General features: G+C 41.1%; 1 protein-coding gene across 3 annotated transcripts in view; it reads left to right on the forward strand.

Annotated features, from left to right (window-relative positions):
* Positions 1 to 19,021, forward strand: part of LOC109914558 (tubulin beta chain-like) — a 20,016-nt gene extending 995 nt beyond the window's left edge. For all 3 annotated transcript variants that reach the window (XM_048613613.1, XM_048613614.1, XM_048613615.1), the window contains exons 2-4: positions 5,103 to 5,211; positions 5,307 to 5,417; positions 17,568 to 19,021. In XM_048613613.1, the coding sequence (XP_048469570.1) occupies positions 5,103 to 5,211; positions 5,307 to 5,417; positions 17,568 to 18,625 (1,278 nt within the window). In that variant the 3' untranslated portion in view covers positions 18,626 to 19,021. The remainder of the gene's footprint in view (positions 1 to 5,102; positions 5,212 to 5,306; positions 5,418 to 17,567) is intronic.
* The last annotated feature ends 2,264 nt before the right edge of the window (positions 19,022 to 21,285 follow it).

The raw sequence follows: 21,285 nt of genomic DNA on the forward strand, positions 1-21,285 counted from the left end.
ACTTCACCTGACAAAGGAGCAGCGCTACGAAAGCTTGTGATTTCAAATAAACCTGTTGGACTATAACCTGGTGTCGTGTGACTTCTGACCTTCTCGCCCCAATCTAACACTGGCACCTTCACATCATGTTCTGGTACCTGACATTCTGAGTACTTTATGCTGTTTCTCTCTTGTCTCCTTTCTTGTGTTACATCATCCAAATTATTAATCCTGATTCACCAGAGTTTTCATTGCTTTCCTTAGTGTCCAATTAACTCTTCCAACTCCTTCACGCTCTCCTTGAGAATCTGCTTTTGTATTTGTAAAGACAGTAGCTAAATTTTCTCTATCTGTTATGGTTGTTACTACGTGTCCACCCAGTCATCCTTTGTAGATTTTCAGAGTGCATCATTTCTCACATCTATGGATCAGAAACATTTACTTCGCAACACATCCAAGGATATTCTATCCTCCTTTGAGGGTTTCCTGTCTTTGACCTGGAACAGTATACACATGGGAAACAGATTTTGGCTCAACCTTAAACAATTTCAATTATTAAAGAAATAAAATCATAATGCAAACCCATTTATGATTTAATGGAAACTTACAATCAGTTATGTGGCTGAGTTTTCGAGAAGGTTTGTAGCTCGGGTTGTGGATGAGGTTGTAGACGTGCCCGCCGAGCCTGTGGGTTTGGTTGCAAACGTTTCATCACCCTGCTAGGTAACATCGTCAGTGCACCTCTGGTGAAGTGTTCGTGTTCTGTCTCGCTTGTTCTTTATATGCCTCGGTTAGCTGGGGTGGTTGGTATTACTTCTGGTTCTGTTTCTCAGTGGTTTGTGCACAGAGTCTAAGTTAATGTGTTTATTGATAGAGTTCCGGTTGGAATACTAGGCCTCCAGGAATTCCTTGGCATGTCTCTGTTTGGCTTGTGCAATTATGGATGTGTTATCCCAGTGGCATTTGTGTCACTTGTTATCCATATGTAGTGAGACTTGGAAATTGGTCGTGTCTGTTGGTGCCTAGTTGGTGTTTGTGTATCCATATTGTCAGTTTTCTTCTGGTTTGGCCTATGTGGTGTTTCTCACAGTCCTTGCATGGTATTTTGTATATTACACCAGTTTTGCTGGTTTTGGGTATGGGATCCTTTACGTTTGTCAGTATCTGTCGTAGGGTGGTTGTTGGTTTGTGGGCTACTCTGATACCTAGGGGTCTGAGTAGTCTTGTGGTCATCTCCAAAATATCCTTGATGTATGGTAGGGTGATAAGTGATTCTGTTTGTGTTGTGACTTCCTGTTGTGGTCTGTCTTGGAAGTAATGGTGGGCTGTTGTTTTCGGGTATTCATTCCGTTTGAAGACTCCGTATGGGTGCTGCTGTTCTACTTTGTGTAGTTCCAGGTTGCTGCAATGTGTTGTGGCTCATTTAAATAGTGTCCTGATGCAGCTCCATTTGTGGGCGTTGGGGTGGTTGCTAGTGTAATTGAGTATCTGGTCTGTATGTATGGTCTTTCTATATACACTAGTCTGGAGTTCCCCATTGTTTTTGCGTTCTCCTATTATGTCTAGGAAGGGTAGTTGGTTGTTGTTCTCTTCTTTCATGAATTTTGTCCCGGTAAGGATGTTGTTTATGTGTTGGTGGGTTTCTTCTAGTTTTATACGTTTAATAATCACAAAGGTGTCATCCACATATCGGACCCAAAGTTTAGTGGGGAGCGTTGTCCATTCTAACCTTTGCATTACAGCTTCTGCAATCAGGTCCTGATACTGGGGGCCACATTGGTGTTCCGGTGATTTGTTTGTATATGATGTCATTGAAGGTGAAGTGGATTGTGAGGCACAGATCTAGTGATTTCATGGTGGTGTCGTTAATGATGCTGGTGTCCTGGGTTGCCTGCCTACTTGATTCATCCAGCAGTGTGGCAGTTGTTTCTCTGGCTAGGTCGATGTTTATGGACGTTATTAGTGCTGATATGTTGAAGGATATCATGATCTCATCCTCTTCTATCCTGGTGACCTTGATGATGTTGTGGATGGAGTGGGTAGTGTTGTCCACTAAGGATTTCAATTTCTAGTGTAGTTCTCTGGCAGGTCTATAAGTTTGTCTCACAGTCGGGTACACCATGGATCTGAGGGGGACCCCCTGTGTGTGTATCTTGAGGAGTCTGCAGAAACAGGATGTGTTGGATCCCTCTGGCTTCACTTTTGGTAGTTTTTGCTGATGTCTCCTGAGTTGTGTAATTTCTTCAGGGTCGTTGTATTCCGATTCCCTAACTGTGGATGAAGGGTCTAGGCCCGAAACGTCGGCCTTTCTGCTCCTGTGATGCTGCTTGGCCTGCTGTGTTCATCCAGCTCTGCACCTTGTTGTCTCGGATTCTCCAGCATCTGCAGTTCCTACTGTCTCTGATTCAATTTCAACCCTAACTGTGGTGTTGGGTCTATCGCCATCTGTTGGTAGGTGTCGGTATCCACTAGTAGAGCATTAGCTTTCTCGATGTGTTGGGTTCTGTTGAGGATTACTGTCATGCATCCTTTTGTCCGATGGTAAGATTACAATGTTCCTGTCTTTCTTGAGTCTTTCCAGGGCTTTACTCTCTTCTGAGTTGAATGTGTTCCACTTTCCTTTTTTGTTCAGTGTTGGGACTATCATCTGTCTGATGGTCTGTTGTACTTCTTCCGTGAGTTCGTTGTTCTTTAGTGTCAATTCTAGCGCAGCCAGGAAGTCAGTTTTTTTGGCGTGTCTACGTTATAATTCAGTCCACATACTAGGACGGTCTTTTCCGTATCTGTAAGTGGTTGGTCCGAGATGTTTTTAATCCATGAATCTGTGTTGTCTGTGTCGTCGATGCGGGTGATTTTGGACAGTTTTCTTGAAGGGCTATTCTTTTCTTTGTTCTGGTTCTACCATACATCAAATGCAGTTCCAATAAATACAAGTCCCACTTATATAGAAATAAAAAGAAAATAGACTTTAGTCTCTCAAACTTACAGCCAGGTTACATGTCTTCCAGAATGTCCTATGCCTTCTCCATCGAATGTTCAGTCAAGAATGCCTTCTCCTTCAATTCCTCTGTGTCAGGAATCTTAACTATTTATGCCGTAGGTACCTTTAATTTAAATGGTGCTTTCTCGAAAACTTAAAGAAGACTGTAAGCCAGCAATTCTCTTTAGAGCTAACAGCTGTTAACTCTGGCAGATGGCAGTTCACTTTGTCTTTGTCCAACTGCCCTCTTCTTTTGTATCCTTGATGACATATCAATTTCTTACACTAGGATTAGTCCTATTTTGTTTCAAAACCATCAGATTTAAGTTTAATTTTTTGTTTTGGCGCCCAAGTGCCTAGTTCAAATTTATTGGCTAAATTCAAAACGTGCAGTCTTGATAACAAAACAAAACTGCTGCTTGGCCTGCTAACTGTACCACCTTTTGATACAAATGTTTCAGTTTGGGTACTCTCTTGTGCCCTTGCAAACTTTTAAACTGCTCACAGATGTTCTTTATAAATTTCCTAAGCATGGAAAGAGCACACAATTTTTAAAGGGACCACGCACTGCTTTTCCCCCCCTAGCATTTTACAAACACCAAATTCTAATTTCCTGCTTCTCAACCCACAAGTACTCTACCCAATTTCACAACACATTGCAGATGCTTTCCTTGAATTGAGCTGCATTTCCTTTAAAATAATAAAACTAAATTTTATAAAACTCAGCCTGGATGTCCTCCAAGAATATCTATGGAAGTTAACTACTTCACAGCCAATCAAGTACGATGTTGAAGTTTTGTCACTGTATTAATGTAGAAAACCTGATGAAATTTGTACAGTTAAGACCCTGACGACAATAACATGAGACTGACCAAATAATCTGTTCTTAGTTGTTGACTGGGGGATAAATATTGTCCAGGACTTTGGGGGAAAATTCCCCTTCTCTGCACATAATGAAATGGAATAATTTATGTTCAGAGAAAGTAGGAACTGCCGATGCTGGAGAATCTGAGATAACAAGGTGTAGAGCTGGATAAACACAGCAGGCCAAGCAGCATCAGAGGAGCAGGAAAGCTGATGTTTCGGGTCTAGACCCTTCTTCAGAAATGGGGGAGGGGAAGGGGATTCTGAAATAAATAGGAAGAGAGGGGGAGGCGGGGAGAAGATAGGTGGAGAGGAGACTTGAGGTGGGAGGAGTGGATAGGTGGGAGGACAGGTTAGGGAGGCGGGTATGAGCTGGGCTGGTTTTGGGATGCAGTCGGGGGAGGGGAGATTTTGTACCTTGTGAAGTCTACATTGATACCATTGGGCTGCAGGGTTCCCAAGCGAAATATGAGATGCTGTTCCTGCAAACTTCAGGTGGCATTGTTGTGGCACTGCAGGATGCCCAGGATGGACATGTCGTCCAAGGAGTGGGAGGGGGAATTGAAATGGTTCGCAACTGGGAGGTGCAGTTGTTTGTTGTGAACCGAGCGTAGGTGTTCCACAAAGCGGTCCCCAAGCCTCCGCTTGGTTTCCCTGATGTAGATTTATAATTTATGTTCACTTTTGTTTGACATCTACCCAAGGAGACTGCAGCCCTAAAATTGCAGCAATTGCTTTAATACTGCACTGCAGTCCCAACAAAGACACTGTTAAAGTGTCTGGGATGCAACCTGAGCCTACTGACTCAGAAGCAAGAATGCTACATGAATGACCAAAGTTGACTTCAGCTCAAGTTTACTTCAGGAACATTTGTTTAAGCTAATAATGAGCAACGGCATCTTGCTGACCTGTGTCTTGCATCATAGAGTCCCTACACTGTGGAATCAAGCCATTCGGCCCATCAAGTCATTCGGCCCATCAAGTCCACAATGACCCTGTGAAGAACATCCCACCCAGACCCACCCCCCCCAACTCTATCCCTGTAACTCCCCATCTCCCATGGCCAATCCACCTAATCTGCACATCTTTGGCCTGTGTGAGGAAACCGGAGCACCCAAAGGAAACCCACGCAGACTCAGGGAGAGTGTGCAAGCTGCACTCGGAGCCACCCAAGGGTGGAATTGTACCCAGGTTCCTGATGCTGTGAGGCAGCGGTGCTAACCATTGAGCCACTGTGCCACCATGCCACATGTGTATTGATGTCTGTTTTTTAATTCAGTTCTGGGAAGTCATCAGTGATGAACATGGCATTGACCCTACGGGAACCTACCGTGGAGAGAGTGATTTGCAACTGGAGAGAATCAATGTCTACTACAATGAAGCCACAGGTGCTGACTTGCATCATAAAACTACTTGTATTTATTTATAGCTCATGTTCTGCATAAAAGTATATATCTCATGTTTTAAAACTCCTTCTGACTAGGTGGTAAGTTTGTGCCTCGTGCTGTCCTTGTAGACCTGGAACCTAGTACCATGGATTCTGTTCGTTCTGGACCCTTTGGACACCTTTTCAGACCAGATAATTTTATGTTTGGTAAGTGAAGTCTTACATAAACATTAGTAGTACTTTGTAACTCTTGCGTGGTAGAGCCATGGGATTCAACCTAGATAAATTCCTCATGAGTTGTAAGCAAATATTTCTTTGCCATAGTTGGTTGTTGATTGATGATTTGCTTTTACTTTTTCTAATGGTTAAGTGTACTTCAACATCTGTGGGATTTGTTAGAAGAGATCTAAATTAATGATGTATAGTAATCTAGAGATGCCCAGTGTAGATGATGAGATGAAGAATGATCTAAGGATGAACTCCACAAAAATATTAAATTACCCCACCTCTACCACCTTCTGAGGCAAATTTCCAAAGTCACACAACGGTATCAGAGAAAACAATTCTCCTAATATCTGTCCTAAAGGAGCGGCCCCTATTTTTAAAGAGATCCCCTGTTTTCGACTCAACTCGAGATGGAAAAATGCTTCACACTTCCACCTTGTCAAAACTGTTCAGGATCTTACATGTTTCAATCAACTCATCCCTCATTTCTCTGAACTCCTGTGGAAACAAACCCAGTCTGTCAAACCTGATAGACAGTCCAATCATTCTAGATGTCAACCTGATAAACCTCTTGTAAACTGATTCCAATGCATTTATATCCTTCCTTAAATAAGGAGACCAAAACTGCGCACAGTATGTGAGGTATGTTGTCACCAGTGTCCTGTATGACTCAAGCATAACATCCTTAATTTTTATGTTTCATTAGCCTTCTTAATGACTTGCTGAAGCTGCATGCTAACTTATTGCATCTTGGACACCAGAACATCCAGACCCGTCTGCATCTTGGAATTCTGCCATTCTTCTCTATTTAAGTAATGCTGCTTTTTGATTCTAAATGCCAAAGTAAATAACTTCAGATTTACCTCCATTATTTCTCACTCCTCAACCTATCAATATCAATCTGAATCATTTTTATGTACTCTTCACAAAATACTTTTCTACCTGTCTTTATGTCTGCAAATAAAGCTACAAAGACTTCACTTCCCTCAGAGACAAGCTTAGTCTGTCCAACCTTTTCTCATAAGACCCATTCTAGTAAGTTTCCTGTGAACAACCAGCAACAAATTTACATCCGTCCTTAAATAGGACACAATAGAAATTTGTTATAGCATGTACTTTTACCTGAAAAAATTTAAGTCACTCCACCATGGCATCTACATCAATACCAAAAGTCATATATAATAATAAAAAGAAAGTAAAATTAAGACAAAGTTCATCACAGTTCAGTTAATGGCTCCTGGGCTTGGGGAAAGCCGATTAAGGAACAATGGAATACCCTGAAAACGCAGCCAGGACCAGACTGCCACACCACACCACTAGAATACTGAGCTGGAAACCTCAGCCAAAGAAGATGGCCATGCCGGTCCAAGACCGCTACTCTTGGATGATACTGCCTGTCAGGCTGCTGGAATACCTGGACGCCAAAGACAAAAGACCCCCACACTGGGACAAGACCGCCGTACTGGGACAAGACTGTCACACCAGGAGACTGCCACGCCAGGCTGAGACTGCTTTTCTCCTCCTTCAGGCACCCGGGCCTAACTGCGGACATAGAGCCTTGGCCTAGCCTGTGGGTCTGGGCTGGGCAGTCAGCTGTTCCTCGCTTGCTGGAACACTCCGGGCTTGGGTGGAGCCGTGTCCAGCTTATCTTGATGTTGCTGCCGCCAGAGACCGCCTCCTTCATCCGCCATTCTCCAGGCTCAAAAGAAAAGAAAACTAAGAGAAAAGAAAGAAAAAGAGCAAAACTAAAAAGAAACAAAATGAGAAAGAAATCCGATGGGAGCAGATTAGCCCTGGACCACTCCGCTGCCATCTTGAAAGACAGTAAAATATAAATAAAGTGATTAATACTGTGCACAGTACTCCAGATGCGATCTCGCCAGTACCCTGTATAATTGAAACACAACATCTGTACTTTTGTAATCAATTCCCCTGTGATAAATGATAACATTGTATTCACTTTTCTAATTACTTGCTGTACCGTGATGTTTTGCAAATTCATGCATTAGGATGGGTTAGGGTTAGGATTAGATCCCTCTGCTTCTCAGAGCTGTACAATCTCTCATTATTTAGATAATTCTTCTTATTCATCCTGCCAATATGAACAAGTTCACATTTTCTCACATTATGCTACATTTTTGCCCACTCATTTAACCTTGTGTCTTTTTGTAACCTCTGTGTCCTCTTCACAATGTACTTTCCTATCCTTTGTGTCATCAGCAAATTGGCAAACTGACCTTCCATCACTTCATCTGAGTAATTTTCATAAACTGTAAACAGTTGAAAGTCGCAGCACCAATCCCAGAGGCACATCAGTTCTTACATCTTGCCAACCTGAAACGGACCCTTAACCCCTAATCTGTTTCATGTTAGCCTACCTGTCTTCTAACCATACCAATATGAGACCTCCTACACCACAAGCTTTTTATTTTCTGCAGCAACTTATGATGTGGTGCCTTAACAAATTGCTTTCTGGAAATCTAAGCACAGTTCATCCACCAGTTCCCCTTCATCCACAGCAAGTGTTAGCTCCTCAAAGACTTCCAATAGATTGGTCAAACATGATTTTTGTTTCACAAAACCATGTTTAATGTGCCTGATTTTCTTTAACTTAGCCAGTTTCCATACTGTAACTTCTTTTATAGCTCTTAACACTTTCCCTTTGACAGATTTTAAGCTAACTGGCCTATAATTTCCTGCTTTTTATCTCCCTTTTGGAATAAAGGACTTACACTTGCTATTTACTAATCTAATGGGACCATCTGTGAATCAAGGAAGTTGAAACCAATGCGTAAACTATCTTGCTAGTCGCTTCCTCTAAGTCCGTCAGGGCCCAGGCACCTGTATGCCTGCAGTTCCAACAGTTTACTCAGTACTTCTCTGGTATTTGTGATTTTCCCGAGTTCCTCCCTTTTTCTTTCATTTTCTAATTAATCACAGCTTGTGGGATGTGACTTGTATTACCGTGGAGAAAGACATGGAAGCTAGGAACTCAGGGAAATAAATAGTGATGTCTTGAAAAGAGTCCATATTACAGAAGAGAAGTTAGATAAATCCCCTGGGACCTGGTCAAATGTATCCCAGGACATTGTGGGAAGCTACAGAAGAAATTGTAGGGCCCCTAGTGGAGATATTTCTATCATCGATAGCCACGGGTGAGGTGCTGGAAGACTGGAGGGTGGCTAATGTTGTGCCATTATTTAAGAAAGGCTGCAAGGAAAAGCCAGGGAGCTACAGACCAGTGAGCATAACATCCGTGGTGGGTAAATTGTTTGAGGGGATTCTGAGGGACAGAATCTACTTGCATTTGGAAAGGCAAGCATAGCCAGCATGGCTTTATGTGTAGGAAATTGTGTCTCACAAACTTGATTGCGATTTTTGAACAAGTGACCAGGAAGCTAGTTGAAGGTAAAGCAGTAGACACGGTCTTCATGGATGAAATACAGAGATTGCCAGAAAAACTCGGCAGGTCTGGCAGCATCTGTGAATAGAAATCAGAGTTAACGTTTCGGGTCCAGTGACTGTTCTTCAATTCTTTCGGTTGTCTAGATGAACTTTAGCAAGGCCTTCAAGGTTCCACGTGGTAGACTGGTTAGTTAGCTTAGATCACATGGGATCCAGGAAGAGCTGCCAATTGGATACAAAATTAACCTGAAGGTAGGAGACAGAGGGTGGTCCTAGTGGCTTGTTATTCAATGGAGGCCTGTGACCAGTGGTATGCCACAAGGATCAGTGCTAGTTCTACTGTTGTTCAACATTTACATAAATAATTTGGAGGAGAATATCGGAGGCATGGTTAGTAAGTTTGCAGATAACACCAAAATTGGTAGTATAGTGGACAGTGAAGAAAATTATCTAAGAATACAGTGGAATCTTGATCAACTGGGCCAATGGCTGAAGAATGGCAGATACTTAATTCCAGATAAATGTGTGGTGTTGCATTTTGATAAGGCAAAACAGGGCAGGACCTATACAATAGTAGGGCCCTGGGAAGTGTTGTCGAACAGAGAGACCTAGGGGTGCAGCTACATAGTTTCTTGAAAGTGGAGTCCCAGGAAGACAGGGTGGTGAAGAAAGTGTTTTCGCACGTTTGGTTTCATCGGTCTGAGCATTTGAGTACAGGAGTTGGGATGTCATCCTCCAGCTGTATAAGACATGGGTAAGGCCACATTTGGAGTACTGCATTCAATTTTAGTCACCCTGCTATAGGAAGGATGTTATTAAACTGGAAAGGGTGCAAAAAAGGATGTTACTGCTGAGTGGAAGATTTGAGTTATAAGGAGAGGCTAGATAGGCTGGGAGTTTTCTCCCTGGAGTGTAGGAGGCTGAGTTGAGGAGCATAGCTAAGGTGAATTTCCCAAGTCTTTTATCCAGGGCAGGGGAGTCTAAAACTAGAGGTCACAGGTTTAAGTGAGAGGGGAAAGATATAAAAGGGAGCTGAGGGGCAACTTCTTCACATGGGGCTGGTGTGTACACGGAATGAATTGCCAGAGGAAGTGGTAGAGGCGGTTACAATTACAACATTTAAAAGACATTTAGGCAGTTACATGCATAGGAAAGGTTTAGAGGGATATGGACCAAACACAGGCAAATAAGACTAGTTCAGCTTAGGAACCCTGATCGGCATGAACCAAAGGAGTTGTTTCTGTGCTGTGTGACTCTGATTCGAGAGTGAAGACTGATGTCAAATAACTGGTCAATACATCTGTAATTTCCTTATTTTCTATCGTTAATTCTCCAGTCTGATATTCTATAGGACCAATGTTCACTTTGTTAACATTGCTACCTTAAATATTTACAGAACTGTTCATTTTATTTATAATTTTGGCTAGCTTTCTCTCGTACTAAACTTCCCCCCCCTTTTGTTTTTGGTCCTTCTTTAGTGCTTTTTATGTTCTATACAATCACTTGTTTTGCAACCTGTCTTTGCACATTTATAGCATTTTCTTATTACTGAACTAACTCCACCAGGTCGCTTTTCATTTACACGTGCATAATACCTGACACTGGTCCTACTTCCTCACAGTGAGCAGGACCTCTGACACTCCTGTTTATATCTATCAGCCAGGGCTCCGTGATGGACCAGGTTAACAGCCCTAATCGGGGAACTCCGATTCTATGAGGTCCACCTGGCTGAACTCATTACAATCACTACAAATACTATCTTTTTAACATTTCTAGTTGACCACAGGTGGTAGGTCTAACCTTTTTGAATTTTTCTTACTCATTGGAATGTATTTATTCTGTGTAGTCTGAAATATCTCCTTAGATATCTGCCACTGCATCTCTATCCTTTAACCTAATTTGACAATTCATTTTAGCCAGCTCTGCTTCATAAGTGCCCTTATTTAAAATTTAAAAATAGTCTTGGATTCATTCTCCTCTCCCTCAAATTGAATGTAAAATTCTTGCATATTATGGTTATCACTACCATCTAATAAAGTCTAAAGGTTTGCCTGAGAAAGGAACAGGTGCCACCTTACTGACCCACAGCATTGCCCTTACATTTGTTGATAAACGTACACTACTAAAACAAATATTGTAATCACTGAAAAGTCCTAGGAAAGCATTCCTTTCCAGCAGCATTAGTAGCGTGAGGGGGGAATTCAGCAATATCTCAAAAAAAATGAAGGACACAAACAGTTGATGAGACTGTCTATGCAACAACACAAAAGGAGAAATATAAGAAAACAGAGAATAGAAATGCTACTGATTATTTTGAGAAGCAAAAAGAATTTAGGATTTACAGTAGGAAGATGAATCCCAGAAGTGTTCAGCGTGTTTCGGATGCAATTGAAAGTATCATTATGCTGAGAACAGTCCCAAATGGGATAGTAGAGTGTTTGAAATTAAACATGAAATGGAAGATTCAAGGGAAGAAGATGGAGATACAGATCAAAGCAAGGGCATTGTATTTGTCTCAAGTGATGAATAAGTTGGTGGTAGATTTCAGTTTGGAGATTTCTGTGCTCCCTAGCAGTTTTAAAACTTTAAAAGTCATCATTAGACTCTTAATTCCAGATATTTATTGAATTCAGATTCCACCAACTGCCATGGTGGGATTTGAACCCAGGTCCCCAGAACTTTACCTGGGTATCAGGATTAACAATCCAGTAATAATACCACCAGGCCATTGCCTCCCCTTATAAAGAATTTGCTAATTAATACAAGACAGAAATTTGAGATGGGGAAAGTTTTCAAAATGGCAATCTGTTATTGGCAGAGTGCTACAGGGATCAGTGCTGAGGCAACAATTATTTATAATATATATTAATAACTTGGCTGACGGAAATGAATGTAGTATTGTTAATTTTACATATGACACAAAAGCAGGTGTGAAGGCAAGTAGTGAGGGGAACATTATAAGGCAAAAGAACGATCTAGGCAGGTTAAGTGTGTTAGCAAAAACCTGGTAGAAACATGGGAAAATGTGTCGTTTGCAGTATAGCAGGAATAATGGAACAGCTGAATATTATTTTGATGGAAAGGCTGCAGAAAACTGCAGCACAGAGGAATTTGGGAATTCTTGTGTGTGAATCACAAAAATCTAGCGTACTAGTTCAGCAGATAATAGGGAAGGCAAATGGACTGTTGGCCTTTAAGTTAAAGGTAATGGCGTATAAAAATAGGGAGTTCTTGCTAAAACTAGATGAGGCACTAGTCAGATGCAGAATAATGTGAACAATTTTGGTTTCCTTGTCTAAGGAGACATATATTAGTATTGGAGGCAGTATGGAGACATGCTGTAGGTAGATTCCTGGTATGGAGGGGTTTTCTTTTGAGAGCTTGAGCTTGAGTAGTCTGGGCTGTATTCAAGTTGGGACGTCATATTAAAGTTGTGCAGGTTGTTGGTGAGGCCTCTTCGGAGCACTGTATGCAGTTCTGATTGCCCTGTTTAAAGAAAGGAAATTATTAAACTGGAGAGGGTTCAGTGGAAAAAAAAATTACTAGGATGTTGCTGGGAATAGAGGGTTTGAGATATAAAAATAGACTGGAAAGGCTGGGACTTTTTTCACAGGAGCGTGGGAGGTTGAGGGGTGACCTACTGAAGCTTATAAAATTATGAAGGGCATCGATAACGTGAGTGATGCGGTCTTTTCCCTAGGGTGGGGGAGTGCAAAAGTAGGGGGCATATTTTTAAGGTGAGAGAAGAGAGATTTAAAAAGGACATGAGGAATTTTTTATACATAAGAGGTTGATTATTGTGTGGAATAAATTGCCAGAGAAAGTGGTGGATGCTGGTACAGTTGCAATGTTTAAAAGATATTTGGAGAAGTTCATGAAAAGGAAAGGTTTGGAGGGATATGGGCCAAACGCAGCCAGGTGGGACTGGTTTAGTTTGGGAACATGGTGTGGGCTAGTTGAACCGAAGGGTCTGTTTCCATGCTGTATGACTATGCTCAATATTAAAATATTTGACAGAGATCTGTTTGCTCTGGACTAGACTGGCATCTGGGAATTCCTACATGCTGCAACTGTGACGCATCATCTATCCTACTATCCTTAATATGCTGTAAGGAACTACTTAACTATTGTATACATCTTTGTATTTAGTTATGCTTAATTTGCTAGAATACTGGTCCCTGTGCTGTTCATAGACAGTCTTAAAGGTACAGTTCCAACTGTCCGAAATTCTGATGCCAATGTCCCACAAACTGGTACTGGGATTCACTTATCCCACATTGGTCTCTGAGCCATGCATTTTCTGTCACTAATCTTGCGTTCCCTGTGCCAACTGGTATCTGACTCGGATATTAATCCAGAGATTACAGCCCTAGAAGTGCTGTTCTTTAATTTGGTGCCAACTCCTCATACTGTCTAAGCAGAACCTTTTTCTTTTCCTTACAATGTTGTTGATAAAACAATCCCAGTTTCTGGGACCCTTAAGTTGAGGGTTAATGAGTGCTATTTTGTGCTGCAGGTTGTTGTAATCTGTAATACACTGACGTAAGGGTGGAAACCAAATATAATTGTCACTCCTAATAGGCAATTAGATAAATACATGAAAACAAAACATTTACAGGACTATTCTATAGTCTCCCCTCACATACAAGGTATCATTTTAGATAGTGTTCTCTTTAACATGTTCAAGCTCTTTATCTCTCCGGACGTATAATGTCCAAATCCTGGCTGAGGTCTAACAATGCTTTATAAAGGTTCAGCATTACTTGATTGTTTTTACACTCTCTGCCTCTATTAATAAAACTAAGGACTCCATATACTTTAACGACTTTATTATCTTAAAATATTTGAAGGTGTGAATCCCTAGCACTGCCTGTTCTTGCAACCTCTTTAATTTTGGGAATTCCTAATCTAGATAATAGAGGTCGCTGTTTAGGAGATCCTGTGAAAAAGCTTTGTTAACATTCACATTGCGTAGGAACTGGTGGTGTTGTGGCCATTGTCAAAAGGCCACCTCTCATTCTGCATGAGCTGATAAGTTTGATATATAATCTTCTCACATTGTGTGCAAGAAGAAATAGTGGCTCCGATCCCCCAACCCCATCTTACAATGTCAAAACAGCCACCTAATATTGATAATAAATGAAAGGCAGAATGGTTTTATATAGTCCAGTTACTATTAGGGTAGGAACATTTGGCTGTTTTTGTTATCCTGCTGTTTCACCATCTGTTTTTATGCCCTTTGTTGTCAGATGCCTGTATTTTTTCTGTTCTTCAATATCCTAAGGAGTCCACAGTGACTTTCCCTTTGAGAATATGGTTCTTTTGGGTGGAGATTGGAGAAATGGAGGAAAGGCAGAGTGATTTAGCATAGCACGAAACATTTAGCACTCATTTGCTGTCACTGTAAAATAAACAGTCCAAAAGAAAGCTAGATTAGCGTATATTATTACATTTCGCAACTTCAGAAGTGCTCTGCAGCTACTTTTAAGATGCAGGAACTGCTGTGATATAGGGAATATTATGGTTAATATAGTAAGCGTTGCAGACTGCATTGTGATAACAACCAGATAATCTTTCTTAGTGATGTTGGTCACGGGATAAATATTGCCAATGACAGTAAAGGGAACTCCCCAACTGTTTGAATAGACCCCTGAGATCAGTTCTGTTCAGTTGAGGGAGCCTTAGTTAACTTCTCATCTGAAAAAGACACCTCCAACAGTACAGCATTGCTCAAGTACAGCATTGGAATGTCACCCTAGATTTTGTGTTCATGTCTGTAGATGGGACTTGAATCTACAAGCTTCTGACTCGAGCGGCAGCACGATGGAATTGAACCAAGTCACTGCAACGCCTGGTTGACATAATTCACAATTGCATTGTTTCACCAGAGAAGCTATGGTGCCTACTGCAATCTTGACTAGTTGCACAACTACCTTTACAGTGGTTGTGAAGATCATTACTGTTCCTGAACCATTACATCTTGAATTAAGGATTAGATAACTAACAAAAAACAGAGCTGTGATAAAGGAATCCTTTCTAAGTTGGCAAACTGAGGTGGTATAGGGATCATCTGGGGTCTTTTCTGTCTAAATTAATGACTTGGATGAAGGAATCGAGCAAAAATTGCTGCTGAGAGAAAGTTGAGGAAAAAAATTGGTAGATGTCATTCCTGAGAAAAAAATAAAGTTATTCATTTCAATAAAAAGAACACAAAATCAAAATATTGTTTGAATGAGACTGCAGAATGATTATAGATGAACGTGGATGACCTTGTACGTGAATTAGCATACAGTTATAGCAAGTAATTAGGAAAGCAAATGGAAGGTTGGACTTTATTGCGAAAGGGTTAAGATATAAATTGAGGAAGTCTTGCTGCACTTGTACAAGACATTGCTGAAACAACACCCAAAATATTGCATATTGTTTTGGTATTGTTTAAGAAGGGATACTCTTCTATTGGGGGCAGTTTATAGAAGATTTTCCAGGTTGATTCCTGAGATGAAGAGCTTTGTTTTATGAGGAAAGGTTAAGCAAATGGGACTTATACCCTCAATTTAGAAAAGTGGGAGGTGATTTTATTGATACATTCAATTCAATGGGCTTGACATGGTGGATGCTGAGAATGTTTCACCTCGTGTGGAAATCCAGAAGTAAGAGGGCATACTTTCAGAATAAGGTCAATGGTGATGTTTATGCTCAACTCAAGCCTCCAACATCTTTCTTAATCTAAATCTACTATTGTAACTGTCTATTCCCTTCTCCCTCAATTGCACCTATATTGTTGTTTCAAATGCACGCTGGGATAGTGAGTTTCACATTTTATTTCTTGTTAAGTTTATACACTGGAAATATTGAGTTGTAAATCAAGTGTTAATCAAATTTGTCTTCTAGGTATGCCCACTTTTTTGCCCTTTAAATTTTCTTTGAGATTTATTTTCTGTTTCTTTACCCTGCTGTGTAACTAATCTAAATTCCTCTCCTGGTCTGGATTTTCAGCTCAGTGGACCTTTAAAATGGTAGGCACAATCCATATTCAGAATCCCACTCCTCTTTCTGACACACCTCATTTTCACTGGTAGGGGAAAAGGCTGGCATGCAGGAAATCCAAACTCAGCAGGACTATTTGAATACATGGCTGCTGTTTTCACAGTGCCAGGTGCCTTAGAGTTACAAACTTATACTGTAGTCACATCTGCTCTTGAGTGATGGATAAGGAATTGACAACCTCTTAGCCCTTTTAAATATTAAAAATTTAGCTTGCCTGTGTCAATGAGAGGTAAAAAGTTTTGAAGTTATTTAATTCCCTAACCCTTTAAACATGTTGCTTCAATAAAAGAAAATAGGCGGTTTGTGTTATTGAGAGTTGAAAAACATTTGGTCTAACAGATACAATAGCTGTTTGTTGACATTACCTCACTACTATCAATGTGTCATTTTTAATGCTTGGCTACTTTGCATAAGCTGTCATTATCTCAGTAGAGAGTTGTAAGTTCACAGCTCAGAAGTTAATACAGGACCAGCTGTTTTTAATGCAAGGTTTTGAATACAGTAGTTTTTATATGCAATTATTTGAGCAAATTCAACTGTTTGGATGGATTTTGCGGTTTGGAGTTTTCTTTTATATTGTTCATTTCATTTTATCTCAACCTGAGGTCTGCCCATGGTAGATATTGGATGAGTTGGCACCCTTTACAATAGCATAGGATGGTGAATGGGGGCATGCACTGGTTTGAATGGGGGAAATGATGCATTGCGTGGAGTAACTGGTAGAAAGCCTAAAATGTAACAATAATTGGAAAAAAGTCACAGGGAACTGTTACCAACCTGTAAACAGCTGAGCTCAGCACTTTGCAATCCTGTAGCCAACTCCACTTTGCATCTGAGAGCAGGGAGTCTCTACTTTCAACAGGAAATTACCCATCTTGAACTATCCAACTTACAAGCTAAATTTCAAACTCTTATGGGATGAAATTGGTAGAGGGTGACTTGGTATTGGAGACCTGGTGGTAAAAAATTAGACTTATTAAAACAGTTTTAAAAATGATTTGAGAATTCTTCAGTGCAATGTCAGAACAACGGCTGTAATGTGAGTTATTGCTTCATTGTTCAGATGTGTGTGATGTTTAAAGGGTTGCCGTAGTCCCAGAGAACTGTAGGGCTGCTTTCTCATCAGACAGAGATAATTGGTGGTGGTTTACCATGCATCAAGCAAGGTGAAATGTTGAGGAGAATTCTTCGTGGTAACCTCAACCGTTCTGACAGTTTGATGTTAAGCAAGTGGTTTAAAAAAAAGGAAATGTGTATATTGGAGTAGGAATGCAGAAAATGTATCAAAGGAACATTCCACATGAAAAGGGATGGGTTGAGAAAGCTTAAAGGAACCAAGTTTTAATGTCTTAAAGTCTAAGGGCAATTTTCTCGAAAGATATAAAATGTTAAATTGTTAAAAAGTCTGCACTATTAGTTCACAGTTGGCAAAACCAGAAGACCTTTAATTAGTGAATAGTTAATTTAAGCAGGTATTGCAATATTGTTTCCTGAAAAGTGTATGTAATGTCCTGCCACATGAGATTTTGGAGATATTGTCATGAAGAGTATTCAGAACGCAAACTGCAGCATTTAGATTAGTGGGAGGGAGGTAAGCTTGTTGGGGGCAAGTAACCTTACATTGACCTTCAATATTGATATCTTTTACTAAAGCATTTTATTTGGCATCCTTTGTTTCAGGACGTAGCAGTGCCTCTAACAACTGGGCCAAGGGTCATTACACTGAAGGAGCTGAATTGGCTGACTCTGTCATGGATGTAGTGAGGAAGGAGGCTGAGGGATGTGATTGCCTCCAGGGATTCCAGCTTACCCATTCACTGGGTGGTGGTACTGGTGCTGGCATGGGTGTCCTTATCCTCAACAAGATCCGTGAAGAATACCCCGACAGAATGATGCTCTCTTTCAGTGTTATTCCTTCACCCAAAGTATCGGACACTGTGGTAGAGCCGTATAATGCAACTCTATCAATTCACCACCTTATAGAGAATACAGATGAGACCTTCTGTATTGATAATGAGGCTCTGCATGACATCTGTTTCCGAACTCTCAAACTCACAACTCCCACTTATGGTGACATGAACCACCTTGTGTCAGCTACCATGAGTGGTGTAACAACCTGTCTACGTTTCCCCGGTCAGCTCAATGCTGACCTGCGTAAACTAGCAGTGAACATGGTCCCCTTCCCCCGCCTACATTTTTTTGTGCCAGGGTTCACTCCTCTGACTAGCCGTGGTACCCAGCCATATCGTGCCCTCACAGTACCTGAGCTTACCAAGCAAATGTTTGATGCCAAGAACATGATGGCAGCCTGTGACCCTCGACATGGCCGCTATCTGACTGTTGCTGCTATTTTCCGAGGCCGCATGTCCATGAAAGAGGTGGATGAACAGATGTTAAACGTCCAGAACAAAAACAGCCCTTATTTCGTGGAATGGATCCCCAACAATGTCAAGACTGCTGTCTGTGACATCCCACCAAGAGGCCTTAGAATGGCAGCCACCTTCATTGGCAACACAACAGCCATCCAGGAGCTGTTCAAGCGCATTGGTGAGCAGTTTTCTGCAATGTTCCGGAGGAAAGCCTTCTTACATTGGTATACTGGTGAGGGCATGGATGAGACGGAGTTCACAGAGGCTGAAGCTGACATGCTGGATCTGATAGCTGAATACCAGTACTATCAGGAAGTTCCAGTGAATGAGGGGGCTCGGTATTATGTTGATGATGATGAAGAGTCCTGAACACCATCATTTTGAGCTCCAGATTCTTTACAGGCCTCTCCAAATAGGTCCTCCCTCTCCTGCACTGTTCACATGATCTCATCTCGATAGTAATGGAGCAATTAAAATCGCCTGACTGTACTCAAAGTATTGACTTGTTGAAGAGTTGAAACAATGTGTGCAGTTGAAGTATATTAACCGTACAACCAGAAGCCCTGTGATCTGTCTTAGTCAGCTATCCCACAGCACTTCCTATAATACAACTCCAGAATCCTTGAAACCAAGTAATGCAATGGCAAAGGTTACTTTATATCACGGTGCAGAATTCTCATACGAACTAGAAGCAGGGCAGGCTGCTCTACCCCTCAGGCCTGGTCCACCATTCAATAAGATCACAGCTGATCTGATTACTCCTGCAACCCCTCAGAACCTTGCTTATCAAGAATCAATCTACCACTGCCTTTAAAAATATTCAAAAAGAGAGTTCCAAAGAGCCAAGAGTTGAGAGAGAAAAAAATTCTTTTCACCTCTGACTTTAATGGGTGACTCCTTATTTTGAAACAGTGGTTCCTCGTTCTAGATTCTTCCCAAGAGGGAAAACCCTTTTCCAAATGCATCTTTTCAACACCACTTATCATCTTATATGTTTCAGTGAAGTTGCCTCTTACTCTTTCTAAACTCTAGCAGATGTAACCTAATGTGTCTAACACTTCCTCATGAGACAACACACTAATTCCAGGTATTAGTCCAGCAAACTTGCTCTGAACTGCTCTTGATGCACTTACATCATTCCTTAAATAAAGTGATTAATACAGTACACAGTACTCCAGACGTGGGCTCATGGATGCACTGTATAATTTTCCTATTTCTCTAGCAAGCATGACCTTCCTACTTTTGTATTCAATTGCCTCCATAATAAACAATAACATTCTACTAACTTTCCTAATTACTTGCTGTATCTGCATACTGATCTTTTGCAGTTCATTGACTAGGGCATGCAGATCCCTCTGCATCTCAGATGTCTGCACTCTATTCTTCTGGCCAAGATGGACAATTTCACATTTTCTACAAGATATTCCTCTGTCTTTGCCCACTCACTCAACCTTTCCAGTTTCCTCAAGTCCTTTTCACAACTTACATTCCTGTGTACATTTGTGCCATCATCACATTTAGCCACCATAGTTCCAGTACCTTCATCAAATTCATTTATATAAGTTATAAGAAGTTGAGGCACCATTATTGATTCAAGTGGCACACCACTTATTACATCTTGCCATCCAAAAATAGACTCATTTATGCCTAAGGTAACACAGTGTGCAGCTGGAGGAACACAACAGGCCAAGCAGCATCAGAGGAGCAGGAAAACTGACGTTTCGGGTCGGGACCCTTCTTCAGAAAATGCCGTTTTATGCCTTCTGTTTCCTGTTATCCAGCCAAACTTCTACCCATGCCAATACGTTACCCAGTACACCATGAGCTTTTATATTCTGCAGGAACTGTTGTGACCTCTTATCAAATGCCTTCCTGAAATTTAATTACAGTACATCTGCTGGTTCCCCTTTATCCACAGCACATGTTACTTCCTCAAATAATCCATAAATTGGTTAAACATAACCTCCCCATTCACAAAATCATATGAACTCCACGTAATTACCTTGAACTTTTTAAAGTGTCCAACTAACTAGATCTTCCCTATGACATATGTTAAACATACTGGCCTGTACTTTGCTGTTTTATGTCTTTTTGATCAAAGGAATTACATTCCCTACTTATCGAATGTAGGGAGTTTTTAAAAAATTAAAACAATGCATGAACTATGTCACAAGCTCCTTAAGACTCTAAGATGAAGTCATTGAGAACCCTGGGAATTGTCAACCTACAGTTCCAGTTTTTGCAGTACTCCCTGCTTCATTCTGTCCTCTACATCCTGAATGACAGCCAATTCTCAGAACTTACTTGCATTTTCTACAGTGACGGTTGAAGCAAAATCCTGTTAATTCATCTGCCATCTCTTTATCTTGCATTATTAATTCTCCAGTCACTTTCTTTTGGTTCAGTGTTGACTTGCTTTTATCCACTCCTGTGATGTGGGCACCGTTGGCTAGGCCACTATTGATTGCCCATCCCTAATTTCCCTGGAGAACGTAGTAGTGAGCTTCCTTCTGGAACTGCTACAGTCAGAGTCAGAGAGGTTTACAGCATGGAAACAAGCCCTTCTGCCCAACTCGTCCGTGCCACCCAATTTTCACAGTTAATCTAGTCGCATTTGTGTGCATTTAGTCCATATCCCTCCATACCTATCTCATACATGTACCTGTCCAAATGTTTCTTAAATGACAAAATTGTCCTCACCTCCACTACCATCTCTGGCAGCCCGATCCAGACACACACCTCTGTATGGAAAAAATTGCCCCTCTGCACCCTTTTGTATCTCTCCCCTCTCATCTTAAACCTATACCCTGTAGTTTTCGACTCACCTACCATGGGGAAAAGCTGTTGGCTATTTACCATATATGTATGTCTCTCATAATTTTATAGACCTCTATAAGGTCACCCCTCAGTCCCCTACACGTCAGCGTAAAAGGTCCTGGCCTATCCTTATAACTCAAAATTTCCAGCCGAGGTGGCATTTCTAGTAAATCTTTTCTGCACTTTTTCTAATTTAATAATATCCTTTCTGT

The sequence above is a fragment of the Rhincodon typus genome, chromosome 28 (genome assembly GCF_021869965.1).
Source record: "Rhincodon typus isolate 14 chromosome 28, sRhiTyp1.1, whole genome shotgun sequence".
Lineage (NCBI taxonomy): Eukaryota > Metazoa > Chordata > Chondrichthyes > Orectolobiformes > Rhincodontidae > Rhincodon > Rhincodon typus.